The sequence below is a fragment of the Hyperoodon ampullatus genome (assembly GCF_949752795.1).
Source record: "Hyperoodon ampullatus genome assembly, chromosome: 7".
Taxonomy (NCBI): domain Eukaryota; kingdom Metazoa; phylum Chordata; class Mammalia; order Artiodactyla; family Ziphiidae; genus Hyperoodon; species Hyperoodon ampullatus.
Window position 1 is genome coordinate 69,014,734 of NC_136920.1, and position 13,976 is coordinate 69,028,709.

The 13,976-nt window shown below is 46.9% G+C and overlaps 1 protein-coding gene across 1 annotated transcript in view; it reads left to right on the forward strand.

The window, feature by feature from the left end:
- Positions 1-232: 232 nt before the first annotated feature.
- SPON1 (spondin 1) overlaps positions 233-13,976 on the forward strand; it is a gene marked incomplete at both ends in the record, with an annotated part of 272,489 nt that continues 258,745 nt past the window's right edge. The window contains one exon of the mRNA XM_079709166.1: positions 233-470. Within this exon, the coding sequence (XP_079565292.1) occupies positions 233-470 (238 nt within the window). The remainder of the gene's footprint in view (positions 471-13,976) is intronic.

Here is a 13,976-nt window from a genome sequence, read left to right on the forward strand (position 1 = left end):
TCCGCCGCCGCCGCCCTCCCTTCCTCGCGCTGCTCGGCTTGCTCGGCTCAGCTCAGCGCAGCGCAGCTCGGCAGCCGCCAAGCCGAGGCGGCAAGGTCTCCCGGTCGCCAGCGCCGGCTCCGAGCTCCGCTCCCCGCCCGGGCTCTGCCAGGTCGCGCTTCCACGGGGACCCCTTCGAGCAGGAGTCGCGTGGCGAACCGGCGGCCAGGCACAAAGTTGGGGGCCCGCGAGGATGAGGCTATCCCCGGCGTCCCTGAGACTGAGCCGGAGTCCAGCGCTGCTGGCTCTGGCGCTGCCTCTGGCCGCGGCGCTGGCCTTCTCCGACGAGACCCTGGACAAAGTGCCCAAGTCGGAGGGCTACTGCAGCCGCATCCTGCGCGTCCAGGGCACGCGGCGCGAGGGCTACACGGAGTTCAGCCTCCGTGTGGAGGGCGACCCTGACTTCTACAAGCCGGGAACCAGCTACCGCGGTAAGTGGCCCTGCGTGGTGTTGAAGGCGCGGGACCCGGCCCCCGGAGGGCGCCGACCGCGCGGTGCGGGAGGAGGGCGCACGGTTCTCAGGCGCACAGTGCGGGCGCAGCCCGGTAAGGGCCCTTCTGTCCTGGATGCCCTCAGCCCTTTTAGACCCGAGCCAGTGTCCGGGGCCGTCGCGGGCCACAGCCAGGAGATGCAGCCCCCACGTCCGACGCGCGGTTCCCTGGCATGGGCTGTAGTGGAGCGACGCGTCACTCTGGCCTGGCTGGGAGGGAACCTGGCTTCTTCCCCCGCCGGCTCCAGGAGAGAAGTGGAGACTCGCCTTTCTCCAGATCCGTCTCTGGAATGGAGCGGACCCTGGCTTCTCTTAGTCGGGTCCCAGGCAAGGTGGTGACTCCGGCTTTCCCCACTCCCATCCCTGAAAGAAAGGAAACCAGCTTCTCGCTGACCGGTCCCCAGTGGGATGGTCACTCCAGCTTCCCCGGACAGATTCCTACAGGAGAAGGGACTTCGGCTTCTACCTTAACTGGTCCCAGGGCACGAGGAGGAGGGGAGAGGAGGCTGAAGCTTTTCGGAAGGGTCCCTGGAAAGAACTCCAAATTATTCTCCGATGGTCCCAGGCGAGGGAGAAGACCCTGGATTTCTAGGACAGGTTCCCAGTGGACAGGGAGCTCTAGGTAGTTTCGGACAGGGAAAGGGAATCCGATGAAGACGGAAGGGAAGCCCGGATTCCCGAGGCCTGCTCCCTGGGGGCCGGGACCTTGGCTCCCGAAACCCCAAGTCTCAGTGCCCCAGGGATGCCTACGCTCCTCAGCTGAGAGCCGGCTTTCGGGAGCGCAGAGGGGGGATGTCCAAGCAAGTGAGCGCCTCCCAAGCAGGACAGGCAGCTCGACGCGCACAGACCTGAAGATCACTGACTCCATCCCCAGGGCCCACCGCCCCTCTCTTCAGCCGGGTCATCTCCCCAGACATCTTTTCCCCGTGCTGCAGCTGCCTTTCTCCAGTCGCGAGCCAGGACGTCGGGCAGGGAAGGAAGCCTGCCTGGCCTCACCGGGGCCCCGCGGGCGGGGAGTGACAGGGCGCGTGTCCCTTCACCCCTGCCCCTTCAAAAGTCAATTCTAGGTCCAAGCAGGAAGAGAGGGGCTTTGGGGCACCGAGTGGGGTACTCTTCCATCCCCACTTTCCCGGTTCCTAAGCATCTCGGGAAGAAGCAATGGGAACAACACTGGAGAAAGTTTGGGGCAGTGTCAGCGGGCGCCCAGGCCACACAGGCGACCAGAACCGGGGGCAACCCTTCTCAGAACGCTTCCTCCATTTCCCCGAGTTCGTGTTCCCGACTTTCTCCACCTGGAGCTCCCCAGAGCGGGCTTCCCGGCATAGTCTGCACGTGGATGCGCTCAGCAGCTGGCCGGCAGCCCCTGCAAGCCGGCACGGATCGGCGGGTACTCCGTGGAGACGGGCAGGGTGGGGGTGGGGTGGAGGGCACCCGGCCCAGCCCCGGGGAACTGGCGGCGGGTTGGCTGGGTTGCCCTGAGAGCCGAACCTACGAGCGGCCGCAGCCTCTCCTCCGAGCTGGGAAGCAGCCAGTCCTCTCCGTGGACTGGAGGGAAGTGGGCGTAACCCCACTGGCCTCTTCAGCCCTCCCGCAACCCGAGGGCCTGGGTTCCCTAGGAAAACTGTCCCAGCTCCACGTGGCAGGGAAAGAGGTGGCTCTGGAGTCAGGCGGACCAGGGTTTAGTAGCTGTGTGACCTTGTGCAAGTCCTTTAATTTCTCTGAACCTGTTTCGCAGCTATTGAAAACAGCTGTTTATCCAACCAACCTGGGCGGTAGCAGGGAGTGAATGAGTGCATAAACATGAGCATGCCTGAGCTACAGCGGGCCCCCAATATATGCTAGTTTGAGTTGGCTATGGGGCCCTAATGCTTTAATAGTGGAGGGATGTGCCTGGTCAGATTTGTTTCTGGGGTGTGTGTGTGTGTGTGTGTGTGCATGCGTTTAAAAGTAGGTTTATTCAGCTCTCCTTTCAGCCAGTCTACCAGTGAATGCCAGTTACCTCGGTCCTCATGAAATAATTGAATGAATGAATGAATGATTTCTCCATATCATGAGGCTTGCCTTAGACTATTCCTCGTTTAGGACCAGGAGGATTTCCTTTTTTCTTTTTTTAATTTTTTTGGTCGCACTGCATGGCAAGTGGGATCTTAACTCCCCGACCAGGGATTGAACCCGTGCCCCATGCAGTGGAAGCGGGGAGTCACAGTCTTAACCACTGGACCTCCAGGGAAGTCCTGGGAGGATTTCTTTTTTGGGTAATTCAGGCTAGTCTGCTGCGCAGGCCAAGAGTCCTTCTGGGTTTCTTTTCCCACTTGAATCCTCCCAGTTTGTCCAAGCACTGGCAGCAAGTGGCCCCAGCACTGAGACAGAGATGCATCTGGGATTCACATCGACAGAGAGGTTCCATGACTGCCTAAGTATCCACTGGCAGCAGGTGGAAACTGGGGCTAGTAGGGAGGGGAACACTAGACTTTCACCTTATAGGTTATTCCAGCCTAAAAAGTTAGCCTTTTGGACTGTGACATCCGACTCAGGCTGTTGGTGGGCAATCACCTTATCTCCTTTCTGGTGACTAAGAGATCCTGAATGAAAGATCTTGCAGGAACCATGCTAAGGCCCTCTGAGTAAATACTCTGCGATTAGCAAACCTGATTCTGCCACTCAGAGTTAGGAAGAAAAGGGCACTGGCCTAGTTTGTGACATTTTCTGTTGGCTTATACTTTCTTAGAATAGTTATATTAGAAATAAATCTAATACATTCTGCTCTAGGTATTGACTTAGGGCTGTGGAAATTAACATTCCCCTGGTGTTCTGTTTGCTGTTTTATTTTTTCCTGAATTAGGGCCCTTCACAATCGTTGGAATCAATGGCTTGTTTTCCTGCCACAAACCTTTGTCCTCAGTATTCTATCCCCAAAGAGCTTCTGCTCTCCATGCCCCCCCCCCAGCATATCCTTTAGGTATTCTAGACTGGAATAAAATGGTCACTATTAAGAAAAATATTGAAACATGGGGTTTCTTCTCAACAGCCAGGATCCAGATGAGATGATGATTCAGCCTTTTTCCAAGTTGTTAGTACTATATTGACTGCCTTCTCTCTCCCACCACATCTCTCTACTCTCCCTCCCTCTTCCCCCCAATACCCCTCCCTCTGCAATAATTGTGCTTTAGAAAGCTCTGAAAGGCCTGCTCTGTTTCTGACCATGGCCTCCTTTGAAAAAGAGATTACAGTGATTAAAAATAACAAGTTGAGGATCCTCAAGGGGCTTCCCTTATAGGAGGACAATTTGCAGGACCAGCCATTCCCAGATCCCAATTTCAAGCCAAATAGAAGAAAATCAGCTGAAATGTTCAAGAATTGATTGAAAATAAAAGAGGCTCTTTTGTCTGTCCGAACGTCTGTTTATTAGGAAAATAAAGCCAGACCCTGGCTAATGAGAGTGGCTTTTCCTAGATGCTCTTTAAAGGGAAATTTCAAGGAACTTGATGGGGAAAGAATGTCCAGTTGAGATTACAAAAACGTATCCAACTTGAAGCATAATTGAGGGATTTATTCTAAACCAGGAGGTTTGGAGACCTCCAAAGCTGCTTTGCCTTCTTTTTCTTTGTCTCTTTTTGGGGCACACACTGCCATAAGAATGTGTGTTCCAGAGTGTCCCACCTCCGCCTGGTAGAAAGAACACAGGCTTTGATGTTGGCTGGGTCTGTTTCCACTTCAGCTCAGTCACACATTCACTGTGTGACCTCAGGCAGGCAGCTTTACCTCTCTGAGCTACAGTTTCTCCAACTGTAAAATGAGGCTGCTTCTCCCACCGCCCACAGCATAGCTATGAGAATTAGAAATAATCCATGTCAAAAGAAACTGTCATACAGTAGGATATATATATACACACACACACACACACACACACACACACACACACACGTATATATAAAATGTTATGAGATCATTATTTATTTTGGAAATAGAAAAATACTTGGCAGCTAGCACTGGATGAGACATTGTGTTAAGTACTTCCTACGCATCTCACTTATTCCTTCCAGTACTTTGGGGCAGTTTATTATTTTTATTTTATAGATGAGGACACTAAATCTCAGAGAGGTTTAGTAACTTGCCCATGGTCACACAGCTATAATCAGTGGAGTCAGGATACAAACTTAGGGATGTCTAACTCCTAAATCTCTGCTCTTAACCAGTCTTCTACACTGACTCAATAAAATGAATTAGGAGTAGACTGAATTCACCCAGCTACCCTCAGCCTTCTAGATGTTGAGTCTTTATTGAAGGAAAACAGCAATAGCAAATCAAGATAATAACTGACAGGGCTTCCCTGGTGGCGCAATGGTTAAGAATCCGCCTGCCAATGCAGGGGACACAGGTTCCATACCTGGTCCAGGAAGATCCCACATACCACAGAGCAGCTAAGTCCGTGCTCCACAACTACTGAGCCTGTGCTCTAGAGCCCGTGAGCCACAACTACTGAGCCCGTGAGCCACAACAAGAGAAGCCACCGCAATGAGAAGCCCCCGCTTGCCGCAACAAGAGAAAAGCCTGCGCGCGGCAATGAAGACCCAACGCAGCCAAAAAAATAAAAAATAAAAAAAATTAATTGACATATCTTGGGACACAAAGTATGAAGTGATGGGTCCTTATTTACATTTTCTTTTTATAGACTTCAGTATTGCATTTCCCCATAAACCAGAAGATTAATTTAGAAACACGAAGAACCTTGCCAATCTTTAGCCAATTCCTTTTGTTTGTGGGGAAACAGAAACAAATTGGAAATAAAAAAACCTAATTTGACTGTTGTTTTGTTTTTATATGCAGATATTATATGCCTGTAAAATTACATGTTTGAAAAGTATACATGTAGAATCTGAAAAGTTTAGGCTGGATAAGGTCTTTTAAATAAACTACTTCTTATCTAGTTTTTTTTTTTTAATTAAGCACTGCTGATGATTAACTGTAATTAATTATAAGTGACCACCCCCCACCTCTCCTCTTTTCTTTTTTTATTAGGTAACTTTAATTTTTTAACTTGTGCTCCCTTTTCATAAGTATTTAGTTCAAATAGATAATAAAAATTAAAAGATGCATGCATATCTACGTGCTTAATAGTTGTAGGGATTGTTGCTTTGAGTTTCATGAAACAAACAAAAAAAACAGAACATACAAAAAAATGAAAGCATAAAAGTTGGAATTTTTCAAGGTTTAAAACTTGAGTACTTCCCATACACAGTTAAGTTGTTCCATTCCAGCTGGCTGACTCAACTGGAACAATGGGCTATAATTGCCGATATGTTTACAAACATGCCATTAGCTTGTTATACAGAATGTCAGATGTAGGTCGATACCAATTTCTGCAGGGAAAAAAAAAACTTAACCATCTTGTATTAGTCAGGATACAGGCTAAGCTCATGTTACAGAGAGACCCCAAAATACAGTGTTTTAAACAAGAAATAAATGGGAAATCCAAGATGATGGGTGGCTTGTTCCACAAGGTCAATCAGTACCCCAGGTTCCTTCCATCTTGTTGCTCTACCATCTTCTAGCACTCTGCAGTCCAAAGGAAGCCACAAGTCACAGTACCAGAAATGTGGCTTTTCCAAACTGAGTTGTGCTGTAAACGTAAGATGCACACTGGTTGTTGAATAATTAGTATGAAATAAGAATAAGCTGCTCATTAAAAATATTTTATATTGATTACATGTTGAAGTTATAATTGTATATAGTAGACTACATAAAATATATTGTTAAAATTAATTTTACTTGTTTTACATTTATTCCTACCGGCTACTTGTTAACAAGTAAAATGAATTTCCCCTGGCTTGAGCTTATTTCTATTGGACAGCACTGTTCTAGGGAGTTGTCCTCATCAGCATGGTGACAGCCAGCTCACTACCAACACATCTGAGTTCCAGTCAGCATGCAGAGGGGAAAGGAAGTAGAGGCAAGCAGCTTTCTTTTAGTGATGTGACCCAGAAATCATAGCTAGCACTTTCCAACACACTCCTTTGCTAAGAATTTGGTCCCATGGCCACACCTAGCTGCAAGGGAGCCTGGGAAAGATAGCATTTAGCTGGGCAGCCACATACCCAGTGAAAACTTTGGGGAGGGATTTATTTTTCAAAAGGATGAAGGTGAAAATGGATTTGGAGGGGCAGTTAGCCGTCTCTGTCACATGTTTTAATGCATAGTCATGTAAAAACAATGTTTCATGTTCTCTTTCTCAGTGATAGGTGATCTAGGTGAGTCTTCTCAACAGCACGTGAATTGATATTCCTGCTAAATGAATCAGTAGGGGAAGGAGTGTTGATGTAGGTGTGTGTGCACGCACGCTTGTGTGTGGTGTGTTGATAGGGTTCATACTGAAGAAATAAGGGGCCAATGTGTCAGAGTAGCCTGCTCTGTCTCACCCTCTTCCTCTGTCTCACCCTTCCTCAAGGAAGCAGCAAGGAAGGGAAGGAATGAAGGAAGAAGTGGATAAAGCAAGAAAATGCAAGAGAGGGAGAGGAAAAAGGAAAAAAGGGGGAAGAAGGAGGAGGAGAGAAAGGAGGGGAAGGAGAAGAAAGAAATTAAGAGAAAAGAAAAACACCTCACTGGGATATACATTTAGAATGAAAAAGAAAAAAATAATTTTACAGAGGAGTCCCATCTTTTTTTAGTTTTAAAGTCTTAATGAAGACTATCATTCTCATTCTCTTAGTGAATAGATAAGTTCCCCCAAATCAGATCCCATTGATCATGAATTGTTTTATTAAGATTAATTTAAAATAAGTGCTCTGGGCTTCCCTGGTGGCGCAGTGGTTGCGAGTCCGCCTGCCAATGCAGGGGACACGGGTTCGTGCCCCAGTCCGGGAAGATCCCACATGCCGCGGAGCGGCTAGGCCCGTGAGCCATGGCCGCTGAGCCTGCGCGTCTGGAGCGTGTGCTCCGCAACGGGAGAGGCCACAACAGTGAGAGGCCCGCGTACCGCAAAAATAAAAATAAAATAAGTGCTCTTAATCTGCTGTGGAATTTACTAAATTTGCTGAGATCAAAATTTTTTAAATTGAAGTATAGTTGATTTACAATGTTGTGTTAGTTTCAGGTATACAGCAAAGTGATTCAGTTAATACATATTAACTGAATATATATATGTGTGTATATATATATATATATATATATATATATATATATCCTTTTTCAAGAGAGGAGGCCCATATTACTTGAGGGTTGGAGTCAAGAGGCACTATGGAAAGCAAAAATCACATAAGTCAAAATTATTCCTTAAAAATCCTTTGCAATTTTACATAAACAATCACATGGATACTAGATTCAATCTAGCCTTATTTATGTGCCCCAGCAGATAGTTTTGTTAGTGGGGAATAGAAACAAGCTGACATTTCTCAATAAGTCCAGCACTTCTATTTTTCCCCCCCAGCATTGGAAGAGACCAGTGTTTCCTCAGTTGAATACTAGATAAAACCATTGGTTTGTTAGTCCTTAAACACTGACATGACAAGTACGAAATACTATCTGATGGACTGAGGGAACCCAGAGTCACAGCTCATGCTCACTTGCACATGCTTGCATGTATTGAATACAGTGGCAAGTGGCCCAAATGATCTCAAGTGTTATTTCCTTTCTCTGTTTTTTCTCTGATGGTGTGCAGTTGTGTCTGGTTCCTGTCATATGCACCTCTCTGGAGCACCTACAGTGTCAGAGAGCTCACTACATCACATAAAGCTTTCTGTGTGGCTAGCCAGCTCATTTTTACTAGGTGTTTTGGCTGGGCTGGAGTTGAGGCTAGGATAGGAAAGGTAAGGATTTAGGTAACACCACAATAAGACCTTTGTGAGCTCTACATAGACAAGGCTTCTAACTTTCACAGAATATTCAAAACTGCCATGAAAAGTTGAGGGACACTTTAAACAGGGGCCTGCTCACATCCACGGATTTGCTGAGGTCTAGGAGACCCACGGGAAATAACTTGAATCCTGTCTACAGTTGTGGTTCAGATATTTGCAAACACAGACTAGGTGAGAGGGGGAAGGACAGGAAAGGGCTGCGAGCACAAAATATTGTGTCGGGGGGATGGGAGTGTGGGGAGGTGGGCAGACTCAGACAGGCGGGAAGAACTGAATGGGGATTCTAGGTGCTACAGGAAGCTCTTCTGATGCTCTTCATCTTCCCCCCTTCCTCCTTTTCTTCTTCTCCTTCTTCATTTTCTTTTCCTCCTTTTCTTTCTTCTCCTTCTCCTCACAGCAGCAACCCTGACCTTTGAATTTTCCAAACACACCAAGCTCATTCCCACCCCAGGACCTTTGTATATGCTTTTCTCCATGCCTAGAATGCCCTCCCCCAGACCTTTGGCTCACTCTTTGTCTTTTGAGTCTCAGCTCAGATGTTATCTCTTTAAAGAGGTTTCTCGGACTGCCAATTTATGTTTCTCATTACTTTTGCCTGGTTTTATTTTCTTCATACCCCTGAACCACTCTCTGAAATGATCTTTATCATCTGCCTCCTTGAGCTAGAATACAAGCTTTATGAGAGCAAGGACTTCGCCTTTCTTATTTGCCGTTTTATCGCCAGCACCCAAAAGAGCGTGTGGCCATCACAGGCACTAAATCATTATTTATTGAAAAGTGAATGTATTATTTAAACCCTAAGAACCCCTCTAAAAGAGAGAAGTGAGATCTCCCTCTAAGGGAGCTGAATGGAAGGAAGGGAAAGCATTTCTCCCTCTGCCAGAGGGAGGTGAGGCCAAGGAATGGGGACAGATGGCAAGGATCTCCATGTGGTGGCAGCAGAGAGAAAGGATGCTCACTCAGTGCCCTGGGGGCATTGGCTGGAGGCTGAGGGCAGGTAGATGGTCCGGGTCCAGGGTGAAGCCTGTTGGAAGCGAAGAGATCGGCAGTCATATGCATGGTGGGATCGTTGATGGTTCAGAGGTGAAGAGCACAAGGACAGCAGGCAAGAGAGCAAAGGGAAGGAGCTGCCAGCCTCAGACACTGACTCTGATTACATGGAGAATAGCGCAGAGGGGATTGTTGATCCATCAAACGTAGACACCAGTTATTAAAGTGACTTTCCCTGGAATCAGCTCTTTGTGGAGTCATTTGTGTGATTTCCAAACCTAGTTATGCGTCAGAATCACTTGGAAAGTTAAAAAAAAAAAATATATATATATATATATATATATATATATATATATATATATGTATGTATGTATGTATCTTTACTGGCTCCACCCCAACAAAGGGCTGGATTCCAGGAATCTATATCCTTCTTTCTTTTTTTCTTTTTCTTTTTTTTTTTAAAAGCAAGATGGTGAGACACAAAGAGAAGGTGGCCAAAAGGTGGCCACTTTTCTGTGAATGTGCTTCCCCATCCCCATGTCTCCCAGCCTCACCCCCAGCCTCCTAGTCCCACATACTTGGTCACATCACTGCCCTATCCTGTTTCTGTCAACACAATGGCCAGTGGCATGTCCTCAGAGCCAACACAGTGGTGACATTCCCCTGCCTTGGCCGAGGAGTGGTGGGGAGGGAGCTGTGAGCTTCCTCTAGGTGACAACGCTCGCAGATCAGCAGAGCCTGAGCTAAGGCGACCTTGTTGTGCATCTCTGCTGCCAAAGACTGCCTCCCGTGTAACTTCCGCTCATCACTCCGGGTTCTGTCCTCTGGAGTCCAGCAGATAAGGTCTCCCCTTGGCCATATGTCAGCCCTTGAGATGTTTGTGAAGAAACAGGTACTGTGACTTCTCTTCTGATTAAAATGCCCTGTTTGTTCAACCATTCTTTGTAGGACACTCTTCCTTATTCCCTTGCACCTTGGACTCCAGATGTGCTCTGATCAGGGTGGAACATGGCGGAATGATTATCTCCCTTGTTCTGGACACCGTGTTTGTGTTAAGCTTGCCAGGTCTTGTGCTCGCTGTTTTGGCAGCTGTGTTGTACTCTGGAATCACACTGAGCTTGCAGCCAGCAAAAAATTCCTGTGATTTGGTGGGAAGGCTTGCCACCCTCCTTTCCCTGTACTAGTGAAACTGGTCCTAGGACATAAGCTTTGACATGATTCCCCATTAGACTTAATCCAGCATGTTTGGGTCCATCACGGTAGCTGTCAACCATTCATGAATCTGGATTCTGTCACTGAATGACCTATCCACATAATCTAATTTTGGATTATCCACAGTTTTGACAAGCAAGCCTTAGAAGGCTTGAGCTAAGAAGTTGGTAAGAATGATGAGCACGTCAGGGCTTAGGACAGAGCATTCTGACATCTTTCTCCAAAGCTGACATCTAATTAAAATAGTTTTGAAGTCAACTAATTTTCTGTTACCTCAGTGGCACTTAAATACTAACTGCCACCCTGCTGGTCAGCCACCTCAGTTTAGTCACAAGTACTGTTTCTTTAGCCTGCTAATGAATCTTACAGTCTAGGCAGAATTATTTTCTTTGTTCCAAAATTAGTCAGGAGTCTTTCCACTGCAAGTGACAGGAACAAAGTCTAACTGAAGCAAAAAATAGAATTATTGAACCCTATATTTGGAAAGCCCACGGGTGCATCTGGCCAGCTTCAGGTATAAATGATTCTAGGGACTTGAACAAAGTTCTCTCTCTCTCTCTCCCCCTTCCCCCTCCCCCCTGCTTTTCTCTCTTCCTCTCCCTTTCTCCTTTCCTCTCCATCTTTTCCATTCACTCCTTTTACCTTCTCTCTCTCCTTCCATCCTTTACCTCTTGGCTGTGTTTTTATGTGTTGGCACAATTTTTCTTAATGCAGATAAACTTTCTCCCAGTGCCAGGGAAGATAGCTGTCAACAACGTTCAGTGAAAAGACTTTCAGTTCTGTAACTGAAAGAAAAGCCTTTCCCCCTTTACTTCCAAGCTGAAAAATCCCAGGGAAGGATTCTGATTGGCCCAGCTTGGGTGACATACCCAGGGGAATGGGATACATTGCGATATGGAGATAGACTGCATCTGGGTCACAGTCACTTCTATGACTTGCTATTTCAGGAGGGAGAAGGGGGACTGTGATTGGCAGCCCCAAAGATCACATGGTCAGTGTAAGGGAAGGTGTGGTGGTCCTAGACAGCATGTGTCCCTTAGAACTTCCTACCCTCCCCCAGATACATTCTCTTGGCTGACATATCTCCAATTCCTCAGGAGTATTCTTCCCATCCATTCCTCTTCCCAGCCACATATTGGTTAGCTCAGGACCCATTCACCTGGCTCCCAGCTATTCCATGATGAGAGAGCACATGGGGGAAAGAATGAACTTCTATTGAATGGTTGCAATGTTCTTTATATACCTTATCTCATTTAGTCCTTATGACAAATGCATGACATGATAATGATGATCCCTATTTTAGAGAGGAGACTCATTGATCTTTAAATATATTTTATTAATTTAGCCAAATTTATATATACTTACTATTACAAATATTAATTCATTACTTGTTATGATAACAATAGAAGTACTGTTACTGCCATTTTACAGGAGATTGTCAACTGAGATAATGAGAAGTTAATTAGTCCGAGGTAACACGTAGTAAACAGAGAGGAACTTGAACGCAGGTCCATTGTACATCTATAGCTACAACCCTTACAACTTTAAATATGCATGATCTTTAATCTGGAATGAGAGGTATTTCATCTCTTCTGGGGAATGCTGGGAGCCTTCACTGAGGAAGTCATCCAAGCAAACAGCATAATCCAACCTCACCACATGCACTTGCTCACCCTTGGACTTTTAGCCCTGCCTTCCTATCTGCCAGCCTGTCACCAGCATCTTCTCCTGCCTGCTCCTGGCTGGGTGGGCTGAATTGCCAATTTCTAAGTAAGGTATGCAAGTGAGTTGCAGCTGCCCAGAGTTCCACAAGTTGAGCAGAGTTGGGAGGGGACCACCATGACTTATGTAATGCTCCAGCAGTCCTTATAACTAATCCCATGTTACAAGTTAAGGCAGAAGCTCAAGTTCATTGTGGTTGATGTGTGGGGTGGGAAGACTGGGCATCTCAGTAACATATAGCAGGTGGATGGCAGGGGCTGGCCTTGTAATGGAACTGGGATCTGGTTCAGGACCTTCTCATTGAGGCTGGGGCTGGAGGGGTCTGAAACCCAGAGGTACAGTGGGGAGGGTGATGGCCCTAGGCAAGATCCAGTGATGGCAATAGGCATAGCAGAGGCACTGGAGTTTATGTTAGATGGTTGACAAACCAGCATTTGAAGGGCTCAGAAAGTTACTTGGGAAATAGATGGGACTCGTGTTTTCCTATAATAAGCAGGGGAGAACTCCACCTTTGGTGGAGATTGGAGGTCAGGCTCCTGTGTGAAACATCAGTCCTCATACAGACAGACCAGAGAGGCCCTTGCCACTGAGCTGGTTTTTAGGGAAAGGCTGTAATCCAATATTCACACAACTTCTAGCCTGATATTCCTAAAACACAAATCTGAATACGACATTCCCCAACTCAAACCCTTCAGTGCCTCCTCATCACCTCCAGGGTGGTATCTGCACTAAGATTAGCCCAAAGTCTTCAAAGCCCTGCTATCTCCCCACTTCTCACCTTCCTCCCCTAGCCTCTTATAACACTTCCCTCCCAGCTTGCAACTAATGAAATACAGAATTACTTCTGGTTTCCAAGGCCAAGACTGGCCCACCATGCTTTTCCCTCTGCCTGAGATGGTATTATTCCTCTTGTCCACTGGACAAACTCCTATACCTCATTCAATTTGCAGTTCAAATGCCACCTCCTCCTTGAAGTCTCCTTTAACTCCCCCAGTAGACTCATATGTTCTCTCCTCTGGGACCCTAGAGCACTTCATTCATACCTCCATAACACCCGTTTTATGTTATAAAAATATCTGCCAATGTGTCCTTTTCTCCCAGCTGTTAGGCTGTGTGCTCCCAGAAGGCAGAGGCTGGGTCTTTTCTCTCTGTGTCTCCAGAGACGTAGTTCAAGACAGACTTGGTCTCTGCTCTCACAGAGCCTACAAGTGATTAGGGGAGACCAGCATTTAACAAATAATTCACAAATAAATATTTAATTAAGACTGGTGAGAGGTATTCAAGAAGAAGAAAGGCGTGTTGAAAGCTATATCATGTGGGGGTGGGAGGGGCTGAGAGACCCTCACAGGGCTCACTGTCTATGGTATGAGCCACTGCAAGAATACTCAGTTCATTATAAGGACTTACCCAAATCTCCCCATAACCTGGCCCTGTGACCATTATCCCCAAAGACAGTGATCTCTGCTGCAGTCCCATCAGTGGTCCTACATTGGCACCTACTAGAGTTTTTCTCTGGAGGTTCAAACATTGTCCCCAAGGGCCAGCTTTTTGAAACTCATTGTCTGTTAATGAGCTTGCTAAGCATCATGATCTTTAGCATCATCATCATCATCATTTTGATCACCATCTTCATCCTCAACATCACCAGCGCCACCATCATCATCCTTTACAAT